The sequence below is a fragment of the Ornithodoros turicata genome, unplaced genomic scaffold (genome assembly GCF_037126465.1).
Source record: "Ornithodoros turicata isolate Travis unplaced genomic scaffold, ASM3712646v1 ctg00000917.1, whole genome shotgun sequence".
Lineage (NCBI taxonomy): Eukaryota > Metazoa > Arthropoda > Arachnida > Ixodida > Argasidae > Ornithodoros > Ornithodoros turicata.
Window position 1 is genome coordinate 319,480 of NW_026999419.1, and position 22,836 is coordinate 342,315.

Genomic DNA, 22,836 nt, shown 5'->3' on the forward strand with positions numbered 1-22,836 from the left:
ACACCCGTCGAAACGTTCATCTTCAGTGTCAGCTGGGTAGGCTTTCCGGAGGGGGCCTGCCCCCCCCCCCCCCCTGGGGAAAGGTTCAGTCCCGCCCCCAACGGAGTCAGCGCCTACGCATCTTGCTTTTTTTGGCGGCGGAGAAGCCTTGTGTCACCATTCCATGCTGCTTCTTTTTGTTTCAGATTTGATTCCATTTAATGATTAATGTTAAAAACTTGTCCCCCCCCCCCCCCGCGATTGAAACAGGTTCAGCAATTGCTCAGAGACTGCCATGCGCGCTCCGTTCCTGCTACAGGGTGTCGTGAAACCCATCCGGCCCAGACTTTGCGGAACAGTAAGTGCTCGTAAGTGATCGTCTCCACACTGCAGACAAATATCACGCTGTGCTGCAACGTCCCGAACTGTTACTCACCGGTTCACGAGGATGGCTGGCTCAACGTGTAAGATGTTCACCGGGCGTGACTGCAGTCGGACGAACCTGTCCATGTGTTTCATTCGTCACCATGCATATCCCGTCCTTCGCCAAACTGTCTGCTCCTTTCGTACACTCTTCCCCTTGATATCGTTTTATTACCTATACTGTGCCTGTAATCTTTGCAAAATCTCAGCTGGTTTGACGTTTTCCTTCACTAGGAACTCAATTATTCGTCGCTGTTCCACAGACAGACACACTGCTCGCCACCATGATAGCTGCCGCAGCTGCACGTGCACTGCCGCACGTGCTGCAGGAGCCGCTGACCCGAGAAGGTTTGCACCTCGGGCTCCGAAAGGTTTATTCAGCTACATTTACTCAGAGATTTTTCTCGAGCCTCATTCGACAGCTCGGAAAGAAAGCAAAGACGAAAACAAAACAAATATAGTGAAGCTATAGTGAAGCATACCGCGATAAGGGTTTACCTGAATCGCGTATGACGTATTTCTGTGACGTTAAGTAAGGGCGGAGATATCGACATCACTGTCGCTCTTTTGCTGCTCACTTGCGGTTTGCAGCAGCAGACAGCGGAGGTGAAATAGATAGGTCTGAAGCGCGCGCTGCGATTACTTCTGCGCTTCATCAGTAGTTCGAGCGGATCATGTGGAGATCATGCTTTAATATCACTCTTGTAGTGTGCTCCCTAAAGTCAATAATTAAAAGGTCGATTAAAATAGCTATGTTAATTAGTCCCCTAATTGAGAAAGAATACGGTTTCCTACAGCAGCCCCGTCGAGTAATCCATTCGAGCAAAAGCCTCGGTGAGACTTTAACGACCTCTGTACAACGACGTGACACGGAACAAGTGGATGGGGTAAAATGAAGTCCAGGTTTCTGCAACAGTGCAGTGACGCTGCACATCATCTCCTTGCTGGCTTGTTTTAAGTTGCCGTTATCTGTCATTGCATTATGTTGAATCGGTATGTCTTATTAGAACTACATAGAATAAGTAATTTGCATGTGGTATCGTCTCCTGGGTCAAAATTTCCTTCAAGACTATCAACAGCCCGAAGTACTTCTTGGCACGGGGAGATTCAAAGTAGACGTCACACAGCTCACGAGTGCTTGCGCCTCTTACCGCGTGCAGCAATTCTTGCTTGCGTGCCGGTACATTTCTAAAGAATGAACTAGTGCGCGTTCCCGTGCAGTGCAACTCGGACAATTCAGTTGTCCACGGCCAGAATGTCCAGTGCTGGACCGAAGAATGAAGGCAGGCAGATAGAAAGAGACAAAGCACGTGAGTATGATTTATGCCTTCCTTAGGTTGCGTTGCGAACAAATGATTATTCGTAATTTGTTGATATTTCTGGCGAATCTTTTCCAATTTCAGTGGTGGAGAGACGAAAGGCATCGGCCAAGATGTTGGTCAGCATGTTCCCAAAGGTATGTAGCTCTGTACGTCGGTTAACCTAGAGACCCTTGAAACTATCCGGCACCCGGTGAATTCAGATGTGCTAACATGTGCGAAATGTTTCGCCAAAATGAATGCATGCCACGCAGATTCCCAAGACTGCTACAGTGCTACTAGAGTTCTTCATAAAGCGCGAGAGCAACACCTCCTTGCAGCGCGACCCCCTGGCTCACTTCTGCCAGGAGGAAGTAGTGCTACACGCCCAGGAGTGCCTGCGCAAGCTCAACAAGCAGGTCATCCATTACCAGCATGTACGCGACATGATCGAGAACCTTCATGCCCTGCACATAATGGTGAGCAAACCACTATTACAGTAAGGAACTCGTATCGAGCACCAGTTCAGAAGCACTAGCGGCTTGACGTCATTGGCTTCATCTGGGCGAACTTAAGTGTGGTACATGCAGTGCACAAAAAAGAACCCGGATAATGCGAAAGCACTGGGCCACACTATCCGCAAGTTGACTATTATCATCGGCGAAGTGGCCACGTCCCTGGAGAAGATCGCTGAAGTATCTGTTACAGACTGGATAGGAATCGGTGATGCTATAGTGAACAAATTGGAAAGGGTGAGGCCCGGACATGACGGAATTACCTAGTCTTCAATTAAGTTGTTATTAAATGTCACCTAAAAAGCCTACATGTTGCAGATATCATTTCCCGAACAGCCTCCGTTATCGGCGTTTATACCGAAGATTGGAGAGTTTGAGAGCCTGAAGTTGTTGGGAGCTGGCGGCTTTGGGTCAGTTTTGGGTGCGAGCACTTGGTTCGCTACGTTACGCTATGTACGCTATGCCTTCTTGCAGTGCGGTGTACTTGGCGAGGTTCAAGCCTGGTAATTTCACGTATACCGTGAAACTGGTGGCTACGGACCGGTTTAGCAAGTACAAGCAGGCGGCCATGGACAAGGTGGTGGCGTCAGTTATCAGGAACCCGTTTCTGGTCAAGTACTACTGCTGCTTTTGCGTGGAGGTATGTAGAATTATTGATTCCGAAATCGTGACCATGCAACATTTAAGTGAGGTCTGCGCTTAGAAACCATCACCATTATTGAACTACGCATCTGTTTAAAACCTTTCCTATAACCGGTAGGAGGCCTATGTTACCATCATGGAGCACATTCCTGGCGTGGACCTTATGCGCGTGGTAACTAAGGAACGTTTCTTGGAAATCGACGCCGTCCAGATCATAATGGCCCAGCTCATCTTGGCCCTGGAGCATTTGCACCTGCGAGGATTTCTACATCGAGATATCAAGGTTTCCAAGTGAGACGGCCTTATATTATCTTACATGATTTGGAGAACTCTGCTCACAATGAAATTGGAAGTGTAAACCTATGCACGTAAAACGCTGCCTACATTGCTACATTGCTTTGCTACCTTGTTTCCTGCCATCAATTAGCCTAGAAATGAGCGCCCTTTTGCGAAGAATTCCCAATGTGCCATTGTGTTTGCTGCAACGTTGATGTCTGTTCTAGCATGCTCATCATACCTGGAGGCCGTGTGAAAGTTATCGACTTCGACACCACGAAGATATGCAACGCTCACTGTAAGGCATTCTATGGCATCTTTCTTGGCAAGTAAAAAATGCTGAAACTTTGTCAAATAACAGGCTCAGGATCCCTAAATTGCTATTTGGTCCTACAAATTTGGCATATTTGGCGCCTTTTTCTGTCAGTCAACAGAAAGGACTATTCTCGACGTATTGAGCAACCCAAACGGAAACAGTATAATTCGAACAGCAAAGTTCATTTTATTGTCTTATGGGCAAATGCGATATTCATCATTGCCGTCATGTGCACCTTGTGGCAGTTTCAAAGAGGCCGTTGCGGGGCTACTTCAGACGAACCTCGTTCGAGTTCAACGACGGTGAGTCTGCAGGAACGATCCCTTACATGGCTCCGGAAATACTCAAGCGAAGACCTTACGGTAAGCATTCTCTCTACGTCAAATCCGCAACATGCGCATAGTAGGGCCCCTTTATGCCCCCCAAACACCTTTAGTGGTTCAACTAATTTTTCTTAGATGAGTATCCTATACGAATATCCGTGACGGTAGACAGCTGAGATGAGTGTGATTACAGACACAGAATGCTCTCATCCAATTTTTTAAATTTTAGACATACTGCCAGCCCCCTATTGGAGGCCAAGGCAGGGGAGGGCTACAGTATAGGTGTGTACTCATACAAACGAAGACAATGAATAACGCATTGATGTCACAACCCGTCCACCAGTTTAACAAAGCATTCAATATTCTTAGCATTGACAGCATCTGCGGACAAGCGGTTCCATTCGATAACGGTTCGGGGGACATCACTAAATTTGTAACAGTCGTTACGTGGCAGAAAATGTCTGAATTGTAAATTGTGCTCTTTTCTGGTGCGGTAGTCAGATAAAGGTGTATGGTAATCGGTAGTAGCAATTTTAAGTTTGCCCTTAACTAGCTGATAAAACTTCGTCGTCTGGCTGCCAAGAGAGGTAAACCACATTGGCTACGTAAAGTAGACATTAGAATGCTCCGCCCGTAGTCATTAAAAGCAAATCTAACTGCTTTTTTCTGAATGTTCTCTAGCTTGATAATTGCTTCTCGTGTATGTGGGTCCCAAACGATATCAGCATACTCTAAAACTGAGCGTAGGTACGTTTTGTAAGCGGTTAATTTAGTTGTGGATGGTGCATGTTTTAAATTACGTCTGAGGAACCAAAGTTTCTTGGACGCCTTCTGGCAAATGTTGTCGATGTAGTGATTCCACTTCAAGTTGTGTGACAATATAACACCTAGGTATTTGTACTGCAATACCCTGCTAATGAACATATTATTAACGCTGTAATTAAACACCAAAGGTTGTTTTTTTCGTGTTACCGTCAAAACTGCACACTTCTTGATGTTCAAATTCATCTGCCACGATTCGCACCACTCACCACTCACTAACAGTCATTGAGCAAGACCTGGTCATCCCTACCTCTAACATTACAGTAAATCGCACAATAATCTGCAAACATTGACACTTTGCAAAAGAGGTTACATCCAAAGTCGTTCATAAATAATAAAAACGATAATGGACCCAATACTGACCCTTGTGGGGCCCCGGACGTTACTGGAATTACGTCGGACACAGTTATCGACAGAGACAAACTGTTCCCTCAAACGAAAGTAGTTCCTTAGCCAGTTTAATAGTTTATCATTTTTCAATATGGACTCCAGTTTAATTAGCAATTTCGTATGGGAGACCCGGTCAAAAGCCTTAGGAAAATCTAGGAATATAATATCGGATTGTCCGTTGTTGTTTATGGTGGCTGCTAGATTATGCACTATGTGAACTAACTGTGTTACCGTCGAAAGTCCTTTCCGAAAACCGTGCTGGCAACGATAGAAAAAGTTTGTGTTCTCAAGGTGTGAAGTGATATGACCGTGTATTACATGTTCCAAGATCTTGCTACACGTACACAGTAACGATACCGGTCGATAGTTCGAAGGATCAACTTTGCTTCCCGACTTATACACGGGTATCACTTTTGCAATTTTCCACTGATGTGGAACCACTCCACTAGATAAAGATCTATCAAAAATTATAACCAGAAACTTGCTTACCCATTCGGCATACCTTCTTAAGTACACGTTAGGCATTTCATCAACGTCCATACTCTTTTTCGGATCCAGACATAGCAGTAGGTTCAAGACACCTGTTACGGTGACAGGTACATCTGGTACTGATACTGGACAGGAGTATGTAAATAAGGGCCTGCTGCCGTTATCAGACGTGAAAACGGATGTAAAGCAGTCGTTGACGCGCTGACCTACTTCTTGTTTGTTTGATATCAGAACGTCACCCACCATTATCTTATCGATTCCGGCTGGTTTAGGTGACAGGTGTCTCCAAAACTTTCGTGGGTTATCACTCAAAGTTACACATCGTGATATTATAATAGTTGAACTTAGCGGTTTTTAGCTTGGCTTTGAACGTTGACTCAAGTTCGGAAATGGCTACAGATTCTTCGTTTGACAGCCTCCTTTTTGACCGTCTCTTCTTGGTCTTGCGTTTTAAATGTATAAGATCCCTCGTAACCCATGGATGGGACTTATTTGTCTTTTTTACTCTTTTCGGGATGAACTGGGAGTTTCTTACAATATTAACAAAACTTTCCCAAAGATCGTTAGCACTTGTCATACTGTTCTCAGCAAAGTTAACGAATTCGTCATACTTACTTTCGAGGTAATCTCATCTAGGTCTCATCAGGGGGGTTAGAAAAATACCGCCAAGGTCTGAGGGCGATGAACATAGCTAATAGTAGTGTCTAGGGCGACCATCTTGTGATCAGAGAGACCTTCGTGAACTGAACAATGGTAGCCCCGATCTATCAATCAGCTTGACACTAATATTAGGTCAAGAATTGACGAGCAGTCATCCGCAATTCTTGTTGGCTCCTCTACTATCTGAGTCAAGTTCAGGCTAAATGTATCATTTACTAATTCGTCAGACATTTTGCAGCGGAAATACGTTGGAATCATACTGGACCAATCCACATGCGGAAGATTAAAGTTGCCTGCAAGAATTATTGGTTTGTTCTTTGGAAGTGAATGCATGTAGCGTATTAACTGCTCTACAGCAGTAATGTCAGAATTTGGGGGACGATAGAACCCACTTACGATCAATGATTTAGCAGAGAGAAAGTGGATCCACACGGACTCAGCTCCACCTATGCCTGGAAGTCAAGGCCACTTCTAAGGATAATAGCTACTCCACCTCCCCGTGATTCCCTGTCCTTACGAACTATTGTAGAAGATTGGGGGACAATCTCCCAGTCCAAAACATCATCCTTCGACCACGTTTCCCACGTGAATTCTGTTATTTTATTGACAACACTTCGCGCGTTGAGATTAATGAGACGAAAAGGCGTTGACTTAGTTGTTTCTACATTCTTTTGGCGGTATGGGTTCACTTCTTTCACACTTTCATCGCTTGCGTCATATGTGAACACTTTACCTGCGATGTGTAATCTACTAAATCTCAGTTTGAAGTTCTCACCGCGCGATGACAAATGACAATCATGCAAGGATATGGTGGCATAACAGCAGCAAGACAAAACAAGGACAGGAAGAATAGCACACAGGACGACACAGAAGCTTCTGTGTCGTAATAAATCTTTCAGTCGAGAGCCAGCAGTCGTCCTGTGTGTTGTTCTTGTTGTCCTTGTATTGTCTTGCTGCTGTTATACCACCATGTCAGTATACCGACTACCCCACTTTCCACGTTGGTACTATGCGAATATCCTGGTATATCTATGCGCAATGGGGTAATAACTGGTGGCCTACACGCTTGCAATATAGATGACGAGACACAATTTGGGACATCGCTTGCCTTCCCCCTCCACGTAGTGATAATAGCATTTTGGGACGCTGATCTTGCACAAGGTTGCCTGGATACGCTAAGAAACACCCTCTTGTATCAGGGGTGGAGTTAGGAGCGGCGTCAGGGGCGGGTCCCGGATTGTTCTGAGAGGGGGATCTAGCCTTGGCCAGCATGGTAGATTCACGGTCTAGGTCAATTAAACACTGTGTAGATAGAAACTAAAATAAGGGTCAGGACATCCTGACCCCCCCCCCCCCCAACCTTTCTAGATCTGCCTCTGAGTGGGGTTATGTCGCTCTTGGGTTGAGGCAGAGTGCATTTTTGGCCAGCGCAATGGCCTCGGAAAACTCTGCGGTTGCGGCAATCGCTGGCAGATTTTGGACCGACAATGTCCATGTTTACACAATTTACACAATGTCCATGCTTACATGAAGACAACAAACGGCTCCGCCATCATTTACGAGACTTGACTTCAAAATCATGTTTGTTTATTTTATTAATTTATTTATTATCGTGTTCCCACATAGACTTACAATACTGCCAACCTATCGAAATGACTGCGAACGCCTTTAGCCAAGCCTCTGCCACGAACTATATTGGAGGTTCTTATAGAACACATTGGTGTAATCAAGGGTTATGTGACGACGGACTGAGAGGGGCGTCGGATGAAGGCACCTGTAATGCACCCCTGCGCGTACGTGCTCATTTACGTACGTTCACTAAACCAGTTCCCACACTTGAGTACCCTTCTTTTTGTTACAGTTACACTACAAAATTATGTGTACGTCCTTTCAGGGCGTGCTGTAGACTGGTGGTCTTCTGGGATTGTCATGTATAAATTGATGACCGGCCGCGTCCCATTCCGAGGGAAGACTAAGCAAACCCTCCGTAACAATATCGTCTCTTCTCCGCTCAAGTGGCCCCGACGCGACGAACATCCGCACTCTGCTACCACACCTGCCAAGGATATGGCATACAGGATGCTTAAGAAGAATCCGGTCCAGCGCCTGGGGTCCAAGAGCTACAGCGACCTCAAGACGCATCAGTTCTTTGACGGCTTCGACTGGAATCAGTTGTACCGGAGGAATGATTTGTGTGACATTCCCTCCATCCAGGAACTGATGAAGGAAGACGCTGATCGCGATCTAACAATAAATCCCGACTCTGACGACAAACGTGAGCATCAGCAGATCGAGGAAATGACCGACATCAGCGGCGACAGTCAGAAACCACTGCTTTGCTTTGTTTCTCCGTCTTTCAAGAAACTCATGACCATGGTACAGTACGGTCATATTTTGTGACTTTGTTCCCTCATAGCGTGGTCTTGGTTTCAGGTGAAGGTGTACGGGACGCAAGTCAGTGCCTCTAACACATTCATCAAGACGAGCAGTGAAGGGTCCTCCGAAGTCGACTACAATTTTCCCAAGCCAGGTTACTCTGTCAAGGCTAGTGGTAGGTCGCCAGATGTAAACTGATGCATAATCACTGTAGGGTCTGTAGAGCTCAGCCGAGTGCGTGGGGCCCCAAAAAGAAGTCACTGCGCAAGACTATTTGGTTTTGGGCATTCGCAATGAGGACTCATGATCTCTCACTCCAAGGGTGTTGGACACCCTATTATAAAGCTGCCCTTTCTCCACTGTCCCCTTTCGAATGTCCTTTACGGCACGTCGCTGAGGGGCTGCGTCACCAATGAGCAGTAGATCCAGAGCTCGATTCGTTTACCTCCGTCGATTATTGGGCATATCTGCGCACTGTACTTTCGATTATGCTCTGTTACGGAACCTTTCTCACGGTACACGGTATTGCTACCGGGGCAGAGCTGGCGTGATTCCTCTCCAGACTAGCTCATACCGCCTGCAGGGCTTCCACGTTGGAGACAGACTAGTGAAATGCGCGTTCATAATACGCGTACTGTTTTGCATGGACAGCTTCCGCTACCAACCTGGGACACTCAGTGTCATTTGAAAGGAAGTAAAATGCTTCTCAGGTATGGACGACAGGGTCAGCCGACGGTCACTAGCCTAAAAGGTTATCATATACCGGCAGAAGTAATTATTCAGGTACTGGGGGTTATGGTTTCACTCTGCTCGTCATAACGGGAGAAGACAGCAACGACTTTATCTCCGTTGAGGTAATCGTCAGTCACTTGTCGGTGATTTACAGAGAGTGATTGAGAAAGTGACTATTCAATAACATTACCAAAACTGTGAGACAGCAAGGGGGGGGGGGGGGCTAACGTGTTGATATTCATAGTGATGTGGCTTTTATGGATGACGTCAGCAGATTGACGATAATACCACTCGCACAAATGTACTGCTAGCATTTGGCTATCTGCCCAACGGATATAATGGGAGACTTACCTGTGTACCTATCTAGCAAAAGCCTTCAGTATCCGATATCCTTCAAGCCGGCCTGGAGACTGATGCTTCGTACACGCTAGCCTGTCACACTGCAGATGCAGGTGAATTTGCGCTTCAATGGACACCTTTCAGACGCGCGAAACGGTCCCTCGGACACATCGCAGCTGCTTCCTCTGGACGTGATCGTGTCTGTGAACTGTACTTCAGTGGCACACTTGTCTTTGGAGAAAGTGCGCGAAATGATCCACAACACCACACATCAGATGGTGCTGTCTGTGATGGCATCGATCGTGTGCCGCTTTTTGACCACTAGGCAGGACATGCTGTCCATCCTCCGGATAGTGCCCAGGGGCACCGTTGTTCTGCAGGGCGGTAGTTACACCTGCGGAGGGAACAACCCTTACCGTCTGGGAATCATCGACGCCAACACGTGGGACGAGCGAGACAAGAAATTCTGCAAGTGTACGTCCTTTCGGTATGCACGCTCTGTCCTCTTCAGATTTCACTCTCGCAGAAGCCGAGGTAGAGACTAGAGAGCCGAGTATCGTGTGGCTGGCACGTAAAAACAGCAGTTGGCAAAATCTAGCTTGCGGGATGTGCTTGTTACGTGACAAACGGTGCGTAGTCGCAACAGACTTGCTTGCAACGAAGCCACCCACATGACATTGGACATCAATGAAGCCGCACCAAAGTCTCTACTCTTTGAGGTCACCGCCTGGGAATACGCCTGCTTCTTCAGTGTTTCCTAAATTATTGATACTCGGTCTGTTTTGATTTTCTGACCTATTGTGATCGCCGACATATTTGTTCCTTTCTTTCTCAGCGCGTGGACACAGCGCCCACTAACCACAAGCTATTGTTTCCTGGGGACATCGTGACGCAAGCGGACGGAACGCGGCTCTACAGTGACAGCGTCCAGAACGTCCTTCAGGTCATCCACCTTTTCGAGAAGAATCTCACTCTCAACATCATTCTTATATCCCCACTCTGGCAGAACCGCATCCTCCTTAGAAAGCTGCGGGAGACAGCATTGTCTGTTGCTCTTCTCCCCAGCAAGTCTACTCCCGCTGAAATTGAAAAGGAGCTTGAAGAAATGAGTCAAAAATAGTACACAAACAATGAACACGTAATTATGAACTATTAAGAAATTAAATGATTCCGTCTGACTAATATCTAGCTGAATATATGTGGAACTATGAAAGTGCGAGTAGTACCGAAATCTGAACTAGAATTGATTGTGAACTTGCACGTGGACAAGAGTTTGTTAACGATGGGAGTAATTTGCGGTGCTGTTTGTCGGTGCATGGACCGGATGGTTTGTCGGATTTGTATTGGTGCATGGACATTGCAGCGAATAGCGAAGGGTGTAACCTGTCTGGTCCCACCGAAGCTTCACCACACGATGTCCGCCCGCGATGCGCTTCTGCGCTTTTGGAAGGACAGCTTCCTGTGTGAGTATTGGTGTGCGTAGCCCGTGCCATTCCAGTGCCAGTGCCAGTTCCCACTCCCACTCCGTCCTCTCCCAGTCCCTCTCAGCTAAGCCGCCGAATACTGCGCTAATGCTATTTGGCGCTAACTAACCCTGCCCACCTGTGAATCTTGCAAAATGTTTAAGCAGGAGTTCCCTCGAAGTCCTCTTGCAATTGGGCAGTATTTATCTCAGCCCCTATAAGCAACATCCTAGCCAGCAGCCCCTAGACGCTTGGTGGCGGCAATGGTAGATTCTCGTTCCGAGCCGAATTGATAACGTTGATAACACCGAATGGACTGCAAGTATATAGTGTAAAGGATCGATGGTGCTTACCGACGTCCGAAGATTGGGTCTTGCTGTCCTCCTATTGCAGATACGGATGAACTTCGGCAGGGTTCGATTTAGGTCACCTGGATCACGGTAAAATTACATCGTCATAAAACGCGTAGACAATAGGCTCGTAGTTTTCTTTCACTGAATTTATGAACCATTTTAAACAGGAGATGGAACGGTACGGACTTGTCTCTGTCTCTCGAACAAATGTGTGAGAGTGAAGTGCTGGAAAAATCCATGCAAAAAATTATTTGCGCGCGCAAATTCGTGGCAAAAACAGCAGGTTTTATTCCGCGCTAGCGCCGCAAAGCAACAGTGGCTATAGATACAGACGGCGACAGCAGGAGGCGAGTGGAATTCGGGGCGGGTCGGGTCAGCAAGCGTCCTGGGTCGTCTTTGAGGGAAACCGTGCCGACTGAAGTTTAGAAAGTCTCCCCCCGGGAGAAAGCCTGAGACAACACAGGAGGTGGTAGGATTCGAACACACCACCTGCCAGTCTACAGCATGACATTGAAGCTACCACCAGTGCAATGCTTTTATTTTCTGGTCCAAGCCGCTGGTGCCAACAGCTGGTGAAAGACGACTTCGAATTGTGCTTTTCGAGTGCTCCTTGGAGTACGTACATTTCCTGTGCACAGTTGCAAAGTGCGGTCACGGTGATATTGCACAAGCGAAGACTCTTGACCATGTTCCCTTCATGATTTCCACACTGTATCGCTGTCTCCTGTATGCACTGTCGAGCTGTGTCGTGCTCGACACAGCTCTCGTGTTGACCTCCCCGCAGAAGTCACCAAAGAGAAATACAACGGTCTAATTATATCCGAAAAGCGTGATAGCCAGGAACTTCCGCGTCTCACCGTATGTTGGTTACCATGCGAGGGACAATGAAATAAAATACACCCAGTGGAAACTCTGTTGTGAAATTCTGTAATCGCCATTTGTGAACAATATAGCGACGAAAGAGTCTGCACCAACCCTTAGCAGCTGCCGCTGCTAATTCCGACCTCAATTACAATTTTTCAAAAATTTCCGACCTCCAAATTACAAAAGTGCCCTCGATCTCACACTCTGCTCGCCTGACCTCACCCTTGACTGGAAAATGGAACCGGACACCTAGAACTCTGATTACTTTCCAATCAAAATCTCCGCACGTACAACGTCACTAATCGGGACGCCTCCCGCAAGGCTGATGCACATAACAGCGAAAGCACTCACATCGTCGACGCAATCAAAACAGGAGCCACCGGGACCACAAAATCTATAAGCATCTAACCTAAACAACCCAGTCCAGGCCTCAAATATCTGTCTCTTCGCGCCGCCAGAAGAAGATCTCAGAGTAGGACAATTTGCACGGGGTGCACAAGTGATTGGACCACGTACAAAAAAATACCGGCGGGCTTCCGACGACACATTTCCGGCGTACTCAATGGCAGAGTTCACCCTCAAAGCTCTCTTGACCTTTTTGGACACTCTATAGGACTTGGATCCTTATTGTGGCTGGGCGTCCTCACTCATGAGGACCCTCATGAAGATGCCTCACCCTCACCTCACGACGATGAGGTGAGGGTGAGTGAGGCCAGACCACGCTGAACGTTCCTCACGAGGACAGTCGTGAGGCATTGTCCGTCATGGGGCCCACCGTGAAGGCCCTCATGAGGCCAGTCGTCATGAGGCCATCAATACATGAGGGTACTACCTATTCCGTGAGGAGCCTCACGGATGAGGCCTTGAGGCCCATTGTGAGGAACCTCACGGATGAGACCGTGAGGCCTTTCGTGAGGAACCTCACGGATGAGGCCGTGAAGCCTTTCGGGAGGGACCTCAGGGATGAGGCCTTTCGTGAGGGACCTCACGAATGAGGCCATGATGAGGCCTTTCGTGAGGGGCCTCACGGATGAGGTGATGGGTTCGGGCTCCTCTTTGCTGATGCCAAACACTAACGTTAAACCTCACTGTGACAGTAACAACTGTTACCAAATTTATCCAAGCACAGCACGAAACCCTATAAACGGTTTAATGCCAGGCAGTATCATTAGTACCAACTACCGACACAGTAGTTCAACGCAGATGTGTCACGTGAACATGACGGAAAGTTCTTTTGAGGCTCATGTGCCTCCTAGTGACTTGAAGACACGTCAGGCCATGAGGGTATTCACGAGGCGAGGGCTCGTGAGGATGAGGGGTCGTGAGGCCATGAAGGTCCTCATGAGAAGAAGGTACGTGAGGCCATGAGGGCCCTCATGAGGTGAGGGCACGTGAGGATGAGGACTCGTGAGGCAATGGGGGTCCTCACTAGCCGAAAGTACGTGAGGCGCCGTGAGGACATGAGGGCCCTCATGAGGTGAGGACACGTGAGGATGAGGACCCTCATGAGGTGAAGATACGTGAGGCCATAAGGGTTGTGAATAGCCTCATGAGGTGAAGGTATGTGAGGATGAGGATGGTGAAGCCTCTCGGGATCCCGATGGCCTGAGGTGAGGTTTGTGAGGGCAAAATTTAAAATGGAATGTGAGGGTGAGGACGACTGAGGTTAAGTTACTGGTGAGGAAAATTTGGTGAGGGTGAGTGAGGCCAATGAAGTCTGTGCTTCGTGAGGTGAGGATGAGTGAGGCCGCAAGAATATGCCCACCTATGGAAGGGCCTCATTATTTCATTCCCCGCATCACCACGAGCAATCTCCCCATTCATCATCTTAAAATAAACTTGTTGTTACTCCCAATTATTATTAGTCGACCCCCGTTTATCCGGACGGTGCCGTTCCCGGCGAAATCGTCCGGATACCGGGGCATCCGGATAAATGAAACGACCGAATAAAAGCGTCCGACAGAGCAAGGTTTAATTAAAACACAGAAAGCTCGTCAATCACAGCTGTTTCATAGTAGTGTAAACACTCAATTCCTGCAAACTTTTGTTAATTGCATAGATTAGAGCCACGTTGTTGCGCTTCTCGAAAAATGTCAGTGCAGTCCTTAATGCCGATCTCGTATGTTCAACGGTCACAACGGGGCCTTCTTTCTCACTGGCGTCATTGGCACCGTCTTGCTGCACATCATCGGAGGCCACAGCAGCAATCACACCGTGATCAGTCATAGCTGCACACGTGTCATCATCCTTAGCAACGTCAACGTAGTAAAAAAAAAACTTTCCTTTCTCAGTCAGCATCGTGTCGTTAACCGGTGCCCCACGAGAACGAAGATCTCCGAACCATGTTAGAAGGGCTTCCTTCACATTCCATTCACGTCCAGAACGGTCTCGCACGGAGTTCACGTTTTCTTTGTCTGCGCTAAGCCATTTGTCCGAACGGCTGAGTATATCCGCCACCGTTGACTTCGGAATGTTGAGACCAAGTTCAGACTTTGCCCACTGTTGAATGTCCGGCAACTTCAGGTGGGGGTTGTCCTTCTTCCTCTTGCATATCACTGCCTTGCTAGCGAAGCTGATTCGCACAGGGCGGGCGAAGAGGCGACATCCCTCGGGTTTCAGTTTTCTCCCCTCTAGAACAGGACAGTTGCTCGAGATATTTCCAAATGACTCGACTGGTCAACGTGACCCAACGCACACAAATAGAAAAGGGGGTCATCGTGCACGGTTCTCTCCCCTTCGCAGAAATGTTTGTCGCTGACGTGTGACGGGAATAACCCCAACACAACAAAAAGGGTGACAAAGCGGGGTCAGCGTCTCCTCTTACTCACGGTAGTCCGGATAACTGAAGCTGGATTACAAGAATTTTCGACTTTCGTTCCCTGGAATTCTTGTCCGAGTCCGGAAGCTGAAGTCCGGATAAACGAGAACAAAATACATGGAGGAAAATCCGTTCCCATGCTTTTTGTCCGGATATCGGGGGATCCGGATAAATGAAGTCCGGATAAACGGGGGTCGACTGTATATCCAAGGATTAAAATATGATATGAAACTGACGAGTACTAAAACACAGCGAGTAAAGTACATTCACAGAGATGCTTTTTGCAACAATGTTCAAGCATGAAACTGATAGAAGCAATTTCTGCCAGCTTCTATGCATAGGTACATGTTGCACTGTGCACATCGGTGGCGTGTTTTCATGCTACACCCAGCATTCCGGCACCTTGCTCCAGTTGAGAGGTCGTTCTTCAATGGTAAATGGAGTGTCCCTTGTTGTCTGAATACTTCTGAAGAAAGAGCTCTTGATCTTTTTCTTGGCTGCACATCCATGCTGTCTTCATCATCTGAGACAGTTCGGCTCATGTCTTGACAAATGAGCCCCTCAGCTACAGATAGTTTAAAATCGAGGAAATCCATTATGTTTTTTTTTCTGCCGTCCCGTTGTGTTTTTGTTTGCCCTGTACAGGAGCCAGCCATTGACGCAGGCAAGATCTGACATGTGGAGCATGGTGCGGAGTGTCCACCTGTTCGATCTGCTTCTCTGAGCGTACAGGGAGAGCATTCGGTCCGCTAGATCCACTCCCCCCATTTTCTTATTGTAGTTTTTTATCACTGAGGGGCGTGGGACATCCATGTATTCGTTCTCCTCCTTGCACCAGCGTTTGCAAGTGTCTTCAGGTTCAACTTCAAAGGCACTGGAGAGCATCACAACTGGTGCTTTGCCTACCCATTTCACGCAAGCAAGCTTGCTGTCCCTTCGCATAACTTCCTCAGAGGTGCCCCGTGCCTTTTTCATCAAGTCCTTGTCGTTCATGAAGTGTGCCTCCTGGTAGTCTGTTCTTCATGAGCGTGCCAGTGCCAAAAATGTTTTTCTTCATTAGCTCATTCATCAAGGGGCCTGATGAGAACCAGCGGTCAAAGTACAGTGTGGAACATACTGGCACTGTTTCGACAAGCTTCATCACTGAGTTACCTGATACCACGTGCCTGACACACCAAGGCCAAAATCAGGAAATGTGTCTTTGCTCTTGTAGATACTGAAGTCATAGATGACTCCGTCCTTTCCTGCCAGAACAAAGTTCTTTAGACACACGGGATTCGGTTTATTTGGTACATACTGTTTCGCAGGACAGCGCCCTGAAAGTGGGATTATCTGTTCGTCCACACAAAAGCAGTTGGGTCTTTCCAAAGCCAAGCATCCACTCCGGACCATCTTAACAAATGGCGCAACCTTCCAGAGTCTTTCACGTTTATTCTCTTCGTCAGTGACATCACTTTCAAGTTGGTAGCACAGGTTGGATCTCAGCAAGAAAATGCGATCTCGTGACATGGTACCATGACACGTGTCAGCTATTGCACTGACCGCCATTCCTCTCTTCCAGAAGAAGCTAATCTTGGGATATCGAATCACTGCCATGAGCATGGAGCACCCAAAATGTTGCTTCACTTCCTGACCTGTAATTTTTGCTATCATTTCACGCTCCTTGAGTAGCCGCTGGTTCGCCTTTTCGGCCATGGTTTCAAGCATGTTGTCTTCAACGTAGAGCTTGTATAGTTCACGGGTTCGAAATCAGATCTATTTTCTGTGAAGACGCAGCCTGTCTCCATAACGGGCACATCATTTTCTGGTGGAGAACTGTTAGTTTTCCACAAAACACGGCGTTGGGGGGCACTCGCAGTAGAATCGTCATCACTGTCTGATGAGGCATCACTGTACTCGTCCGTCTCGGAATCGTACTTGCCGTTCACGTCTTCATTCGAAATATCGGAGTTATTGCGGTCACAAATTGACTGCAAAATGTCCTCTGCCCACCTCGTCGACAAGTCTGATACGGAAAACAAAATTCATCTTAATTTCCAAGCCGCACTCATGAGCTTTCGTGGAGGCGAACGCATGAGCTGAACGACACAAACAGAGGACCCAATGTCTCCGAGCAGGAACACATCATTCGAAGTACCTCAGGCATCACAAAAAAGACTTACTTTACTAAAAATGGTACTCCGACGTTCAGTAAACACTAAAGGCCCTTTTCATGTCACATTTGGTTCCGACAAAAATGGTTATCTATGATAATACGTCTTATCTCGCTGTCGGGTGTAGAACACTGATCTCTATGTATAAAGCAGGGATGGGCAGTATTTAAATACATTGTGTTTAAAATAGTATTTAAAATATAAATACATGTATTTAAATACAGGCAAGAAAAATGTATTGATATTTATATTTAAATACCGTTCTAGGCGTATTTATATTTAAAATACACATATCTCATCCTCCCGTATTTGTGGGCTTCTCTCAAGTTCCACATTATTAGCCCCCAGCGATGAAGGGTATCTTGAATAGAGACTACAGGTCACTCATCCCCTGTGTTCGGAGATTTCCGTCCTTCTAGAAAACAGCACAATGTGCGAATGAGGGCATCCCCCCCATGGCTTCAGTCCTGGAAGCGGGGAGAGAAATGATAACACCAATTTGGGAAAAATGTGATTCGGGACCCTCTTGCATCACTTGACAAAGCCTGATGTCTAAAGGGAACCCTTAAAATACACCTTTTTAATCTATCTATGATAATACGTCTTATCTCGCTGTCGGGTGTAGAACACTGATCTCTATGTATAAAGCCATCAGCAGGAGGCAATTGTACAGCTCAAGACAACACACATATACTTACAGTGACAACTGCAGCAGCATCAGAAGCCACCTCCCTTGATGAGCTTGATATTCAAGCCTCTCGATATTTTGGCACCTCTACAAGTGAAGGTGGAGACCACGACTATGCAGAAGCACCAGACGCTGGGCGACTTTCTGACTTTGTTGACTGCCAGCTGGTGTGCGCACAGACTCCACACGCCCTGATGGAGCTCCACCAGCACCACCGTCCGATCTCCCTTCGTGTGCCCTTTGCCGCGCGTGCGATCACCGCACGGCGACTTGTCCAGCACCACTCACACTCGAGGGAAAACGGCGAAGCCTCACGTCAGCGCGTCGCTGCTTCCGCTGTGCCAAGCGGAACCACTTGGCCCGTCAGTGTCGCTCTTCAGCTGGTCTCACGTGTACCAGATGCCACGGACAACATCTGACTGTGCTCTGCGACATACAACCGAAACGCGAAGCGCGAGAGCGCACCGCCGGGAGCGTTGGATCGGCTTCATCATCGCCAGCGCAGACACCTGAAATCCAAGCCACCACCGCGTCAACCTCGTCTACTGTCACATTTCTGCAGACCGCTGTGGTTCAGGTTGCCGGTCCTGGCGGATCCGCGTCCGTACGTATTCTTCTCGACAAGGGAAGCCAGAGAACATTCATCACCGAGGAACTCGCTCAGCGGCTTCGATGCCCGGGATTGGCATCCGAAAACATGTCGATCTTTGCGTTTGGCTCCACGCAACCGTCCACGCGTCGCACATACCAGAAGGTGTCTCTGCGTATCGATGGCTTACATCAGTCGTTGGAAGTAGAGGCCATCGCTATCCCACAGATCTGCAGGTCGCTCAGCCCACCTGTGGATGCCCGGATCTTGCAAATGCTACACGATCGTGGTCTCTCTCCAGTCACAACGACTTGTCTATCGCAGAACGTCGACGTGCTGGTAGGCGCGGACTACTACTGGCGATTTGTGTCTGGCAGAATAGAGCGCCGTCCCAACAATATCACAGCCGTCGAAACGGTATTTGGGTGGATCGTCCAAGGTGTTGCCCCACTGCGTTCCTCGCTACCAGACTATCCCGCCACCACGTCACTTTTGTGCTGCACGAACGACGTGCCCGAGCATGAGCTGACCATCCTGTGGCGACTAGATGCATTAGGTATCACGGATACTGACGTAGCCGCTCCCTCCGGAGCGGCAGACCTCCAAATGTTTCAAGAGAACATCAAGTGGCAGACAGATCGGTACGAGGTTCCCCTCATGATCCAGGCGCCTGGGCTACCACCAGAGGCACACAATCGGATAACCGCCGAGATGAGACTCAACGCTCAACTCCGGCGGTTCCAGATGGCACCCGACGTTCTCAAGCAGTACGACGCCACAATGCGCGAATACTTCGTCGAAGGGCATGCCGAACCAGCCTCTGGCCCAGACACAACCAGGAACGTATACTACCTGCCCCACCATGCCGTTATACGTATGGAGGCCGTCACGACCAAGGTCCGCATAGTCTTCGACGCATCGTCCCATGTTCCCGGCCAACCGTCTCTTAATGAGGTTCTGTCGAAGGGTCCCAACTTAAACAGCAACCGCCTCCATCTCCTCATCACGTTTCGGTCTTCTCCCATTGTCTTGACCGCCGACATTCGGAAGGCGTATCTTCAAATTCAGATGCGACCAGAGGACCGAGACGCCCTCCGCTTTCTGTGGATCCAGGAGCTACCGTCATCATCCAACCCTTATCCTGCGACCCAGGAGTGGAGGATGACCAGAGTCCCGTTCGGAGCATCGTCCAGCCCCTTCCTACTCGCGGCAACTCTGCACCATCACTTCGGCGCGGTCGCTTCGCGATACCCAGCCACCGCAGCTCGCCTCCGCACCAGCTTCTATGTTGACGACCTAGTAATTGGCTGCGACGACGTGCAAGATGCCGAGACGATATATGCCGAGACCAGAGCTGTCCTGCGGGACGCAGGGATGGAAATCCGAAAATGGGCAGCGAACTCCACCGCACTTCGACAGAAATTTCTCGCAGACGAAACTGCCTACGATAACGTCGGTTGTACAAACCCAGTGCTTCGTACCTTAGGTGTACCATGGGACAGACAGGCGGACGTCATCCTAGCACCAGTCACCGCGGTTCACGAATTCGCGCAGAAAAATGAGCCCACGAAGCGCACGGTGCTCAGGACCTTTTCTTGACTGTACGATCCTTTGGGTTTGCTCCTTCCCTTTACGGTAACCGCGATGCTTTTGTTTCAAGCAATGTGGAAGGAAGCAGTTCCTTGGGACCAACCCATGCACCCCCCGACACACCAAGCTTGGCGCGAATGGGTACACGGCCTTCCCGCGCTCTCCACAATGCAAGTACTGAGATCTCCCTTCAATCCGGCCGGCACCGTCCCAGACCTTCACATCTTTGCAGACGCAAGCCCGCGGGCCTACGGAGCGGTTGCGTACGTACGCACCCACAAGGCTCCCGGGGGTGTCAGCTCCCATCTGCTCATCGCCAAAGGTCGCATTGCACCATTGAAGACGGTCACTCTTCCGCGTTTAGAGCTCCTTGGCTGCCTTCTCGCCGCTAGACTGTTCAAGAGCATCTGTGAAGTCATATACCTGCCCTGCAGTCACGGGTCACGTTGTGGACGGACTCTCAGATTGCACTGCACTGGATAAAGAATGAGAAGATGACTCAGTCGCAGAATCCTCAGTTTGTCGAGGGGCGCTTACGAGAGATTCGCCAGCTCACGGACCCGGCTCGATGGTGTCACTGCGACGGGAAAAGCAACCCGGCTGACTTGCTCACGAGGGGAATCACCACGACTGAGCTGCTCCACAGCAAGCTGTGGTGACCGGTCCACCCTGGTTATTTGGCAACGTGGATGGTCTCGTAGCGGCCCAAAACGCATCTCCGCATTTCCGGATCGAGGAGGCCTGTTGCGCCATCGCTGTTCAGCATCGGGACCCCCTTCTTCAACGCGAAGATCACAGCTCCCTTAACCGCGTGCTCCGTGTGACAGCATACGTGCTCAGGTACATCAACAACACCCAGAGACCCCAGTCGAAACACAGTGGCTCACTCTCAGCGGAAGAGCTACACTCAGCAGAGCTGCTCTGGGTCAGTTGGACTCAGTTGGAATCTTTCCCCACTGAAATCGATGACCTACAGACGAGACGCCCCATCTCTTCTTCATCGGCCGTCTTGCTATTGAACCCGTATATCGACGAGAATTCATTACTCCGCGTCGGTGGTCGTCTGAGGTACGCCGACGAAAGCGACAGCGTACGGCATCCCATCCTTCTGCCGTCCAGACACCGATTCACAGAGCTGCTCGTGCTCGACATGCACTGTCGTCTACACCACACAGGAGTTCAAGACACACTCTGTGAAATTCGCCAGAAGTATTGGATTGTAAGGGGTCGACAGACGGTCCGTCGCGCTCTTCATACGTGTCTACAATGCAAACGACAACGACTGTATTCGGAAACAGCACCTGTCGCTCCTCTCCCGCGGGAAAGGATCACACCCACGAGTCCTTTCGACGTAGTAGGGGTGGATTTTGCTGGACCGCTCTATGCATTTGACAATAACGAACAGCGGAAGGCGTACATCGTCCTTTTCTCATGTGGCGTTACCCGCGCGATCCACCCCGAATTGGCGACCGGGATGTCCACTCAACACTTCCTCGGCGCATTTAGGCGTTTTGCGTCCCGACGCGGGGTCCCGTCACTGATCATGTCAGAAAACGCTCGCACCTTCCATCAGACGTCACGGATTCTCTCCACCGTGTCCTCAGAAGTGCAAGACTTTGCCGCCAGGAATCGCATCAAATGGAGGTTTATTGTCGAAAGAGCACCCTGGTGGGGCGGATGGTGGGAGAGGATGGTCAGATGCGTGAAGGACTCCCTCAGGCGTTGCTTAGGAAGGCGCCATTTGACATATGAAGATCTTACAGCAGTCTTATGCGAAGTAGAATGCATAGTGAATTGCCGGCCGCTGACGTATGTGGATTCCGATCCCGCCGCCCTGCACCCTTTGACTCCTGCAGACTTCCTCGTAGGGAAGCGCTTGACTGCCGCCCCAACACCGGGCGAAGTTGCACAGCCGTTGGACGCAGGGAGACTCAAGCACTACCTGAAAGCACAGGATAGTCTTCGCCAGCAGTTCTGGAGCAGGTGGCGCAAGGAATACCTCTTCCAGCTGAGATCCGCGCATATGGCGAGACGGGACCCGGAGAGTCAACTGAGGGTCGGAGATGTGGTCGTCATCCACGAAAGAGGACCGCCGCTTCTGTGGAAGCTCGGCCGCGTAACTCAGACCATTCCCGGACGCGACGGTGTTGTTCGTGCCTGTGCGGTCATGCTGGCCAACAAGACAACAAGACCATTCTTCACCATCCCGTGCAGTTGCTGCACCACTTGGAAGGGGATATCGCACCACCCGTGGCCCGGGAGGATGAGGGCTCTTAGGCTCAGCGGTGGACGAAGACGAGGAGCGCGAGAGAGAGGAATAAAGGTCAGTTTGGAATAAAGGAATAAAGGTTCAGTTTGTAGAAGGCATCGGAACTGTCGGTCACGAATTCTTGGGTCCGATTCGAAACAGCTGTAGTTCATGTGTGAGAAATGACAGCATTTGTTAAATTCAGCATTTATTTCCACATTTGTTGCATATGCCAGGAACTGAGGTCATGATGGAGGTCAGTGGGTAGTGCAGTGAAAACCTAGAAATTATTATATTTCCTTCATTATTATTTATTTATTTATTTTTGCATTGCATGAGAAATACCTAACGAGCTAGTAGGTGTTGATACCAAGTCGAGAAGAGACGTGACTAGTTACGACGATGTTTATTTCCAGAATGAATAACGCTCGCGACCGATGATAGTCAAGATGTGATGTGCGAGACATGCGCTCAGTTGTGTTGTACTCAT

General features: G+C 48.9%; 3 protein-coding genes across 3 annotated transcripts; all 3 read left to right on the plus strand.

Moving 5' to 3' along the window:
- Positions 1 to 1,535: 1,535 nt before the first annotated feature.
- On the plus strand, positions 1,536 to 10,743 carry LOC135375744 (microtubule-associated serine/threonine-protein kinase 3-like). The gene is made up of 12 exons (XM_064608396.1): positions 1,536 to 1,712; positions 1,806 to 1,858; positions 1,976 to 2,179; positions 2,291 to 2,452; positions 2,534 to 2,625; positions 2,690 to 2,855; positions 2,976 to 3,148; positions 3,361 to 3,431; positions 3,695 to 3,811; positions 8,028 to 8,509; positions 8,567 to 8,684; positions 10,416 to 10,743. The coding sequence occupies exons 1-12, from the start codon at positions 1,658 to 1,660 to the stop codon at positions 10,436 to 10,438; spliced, it is 1,716 nt and encodes a 571-aa protein (XP_064464466.1). The 5' UTR covers positions 1,536 to 1,657; the 3' UTR covers positions 10,439 to 10,743.
- A 7,873-nt stretch (positions 10,744 to 18,616) lies between these two features.
- LOC135375733 (uncharacterized) lies at positions 18,617 to 20,107 on the plus strand. Its single transcript, XM_064608390.1, has one exon. The coding sequence runs from the start codon at positions 18,617 to 18,619 to the stop codon at positions 20,105 to 20,107; it is 1,491 nt and encodes a 496-aa protein (XP_064464460.1).
- A 159-nt stretch (positions 20,108 to 20,266) lies between these two features.
- Positions 20,267 to 22,365, plus strand: LOC135375734 (uncharacterized). Its single transcript, XM_064608391.1, has 3 exons — positions 20,267 to 20,443; positions 20,745 to 22,257; positions 22,313 to 22,365. The coding sequence occupies exons 1-3, from the start codon at positions 20,267 to 20,269 to the stop codon at positions 22,363 to 22,365; spliced, it is 1,743 nt and encodes a 580-aa protein (XP_064464461.1).
- Positions 22,366 to 22,836: the final 471 nt, after the last annotated feature.

Bases quoted from the DNA above. Each gene is read 5' to 3' on its own strand.
- LOC135375744 (XM_064608396.1), top strand. From the start codon at position 1,658: ATGTCCAGTGCTGGACCGAAGAATGAAGGCAGGCAGATAGAAAGAGAC. The intron at 2,626-2,689 runs GTCAGTTTTGGG...GCCTTCTTGCAG, and splicing joins TTGGGAGCTGGCGGCTTTGG to TGCGGTGTACTTGGCGAGGT. The intron at 8,685-10,415 runs GTAGGTCGCCAG...TTTCTTTCTCAG, and splicing joins TTACTCTGTCAAGGCTAGTG to CGCGTGGACACAGCGCCCAC.
- LOC135375733 (XM_064608390.1), top strand. From the start codon at position 18,617: ATGTCGATCTTTGCGTTTGGCTCCACGCAACCGTCCACGCGTCGCACA.
- LOC135375734 (XM_064608391.1), top strand. From the start codon at position 20,267: ATGCAAGTACTGAGATCTCCCTTCAATCCGGCCGGCACCGTCCCAGAC. The intron at 20,444-20,744 runs GTCACTCTTCCG...GCTGCTCCACAG, and splicing joins GCATTGCACCATTGAAGACG to CAAGCTGTGGTGACCGGTCC. The intron at 22,258-22,312 runs GTGCGGTCATGC...CATCCCGTGCAG, and splicing joins CGACGGTGTTGTTCGTGCCT to TTGCTGCACCACTTGGAAGG.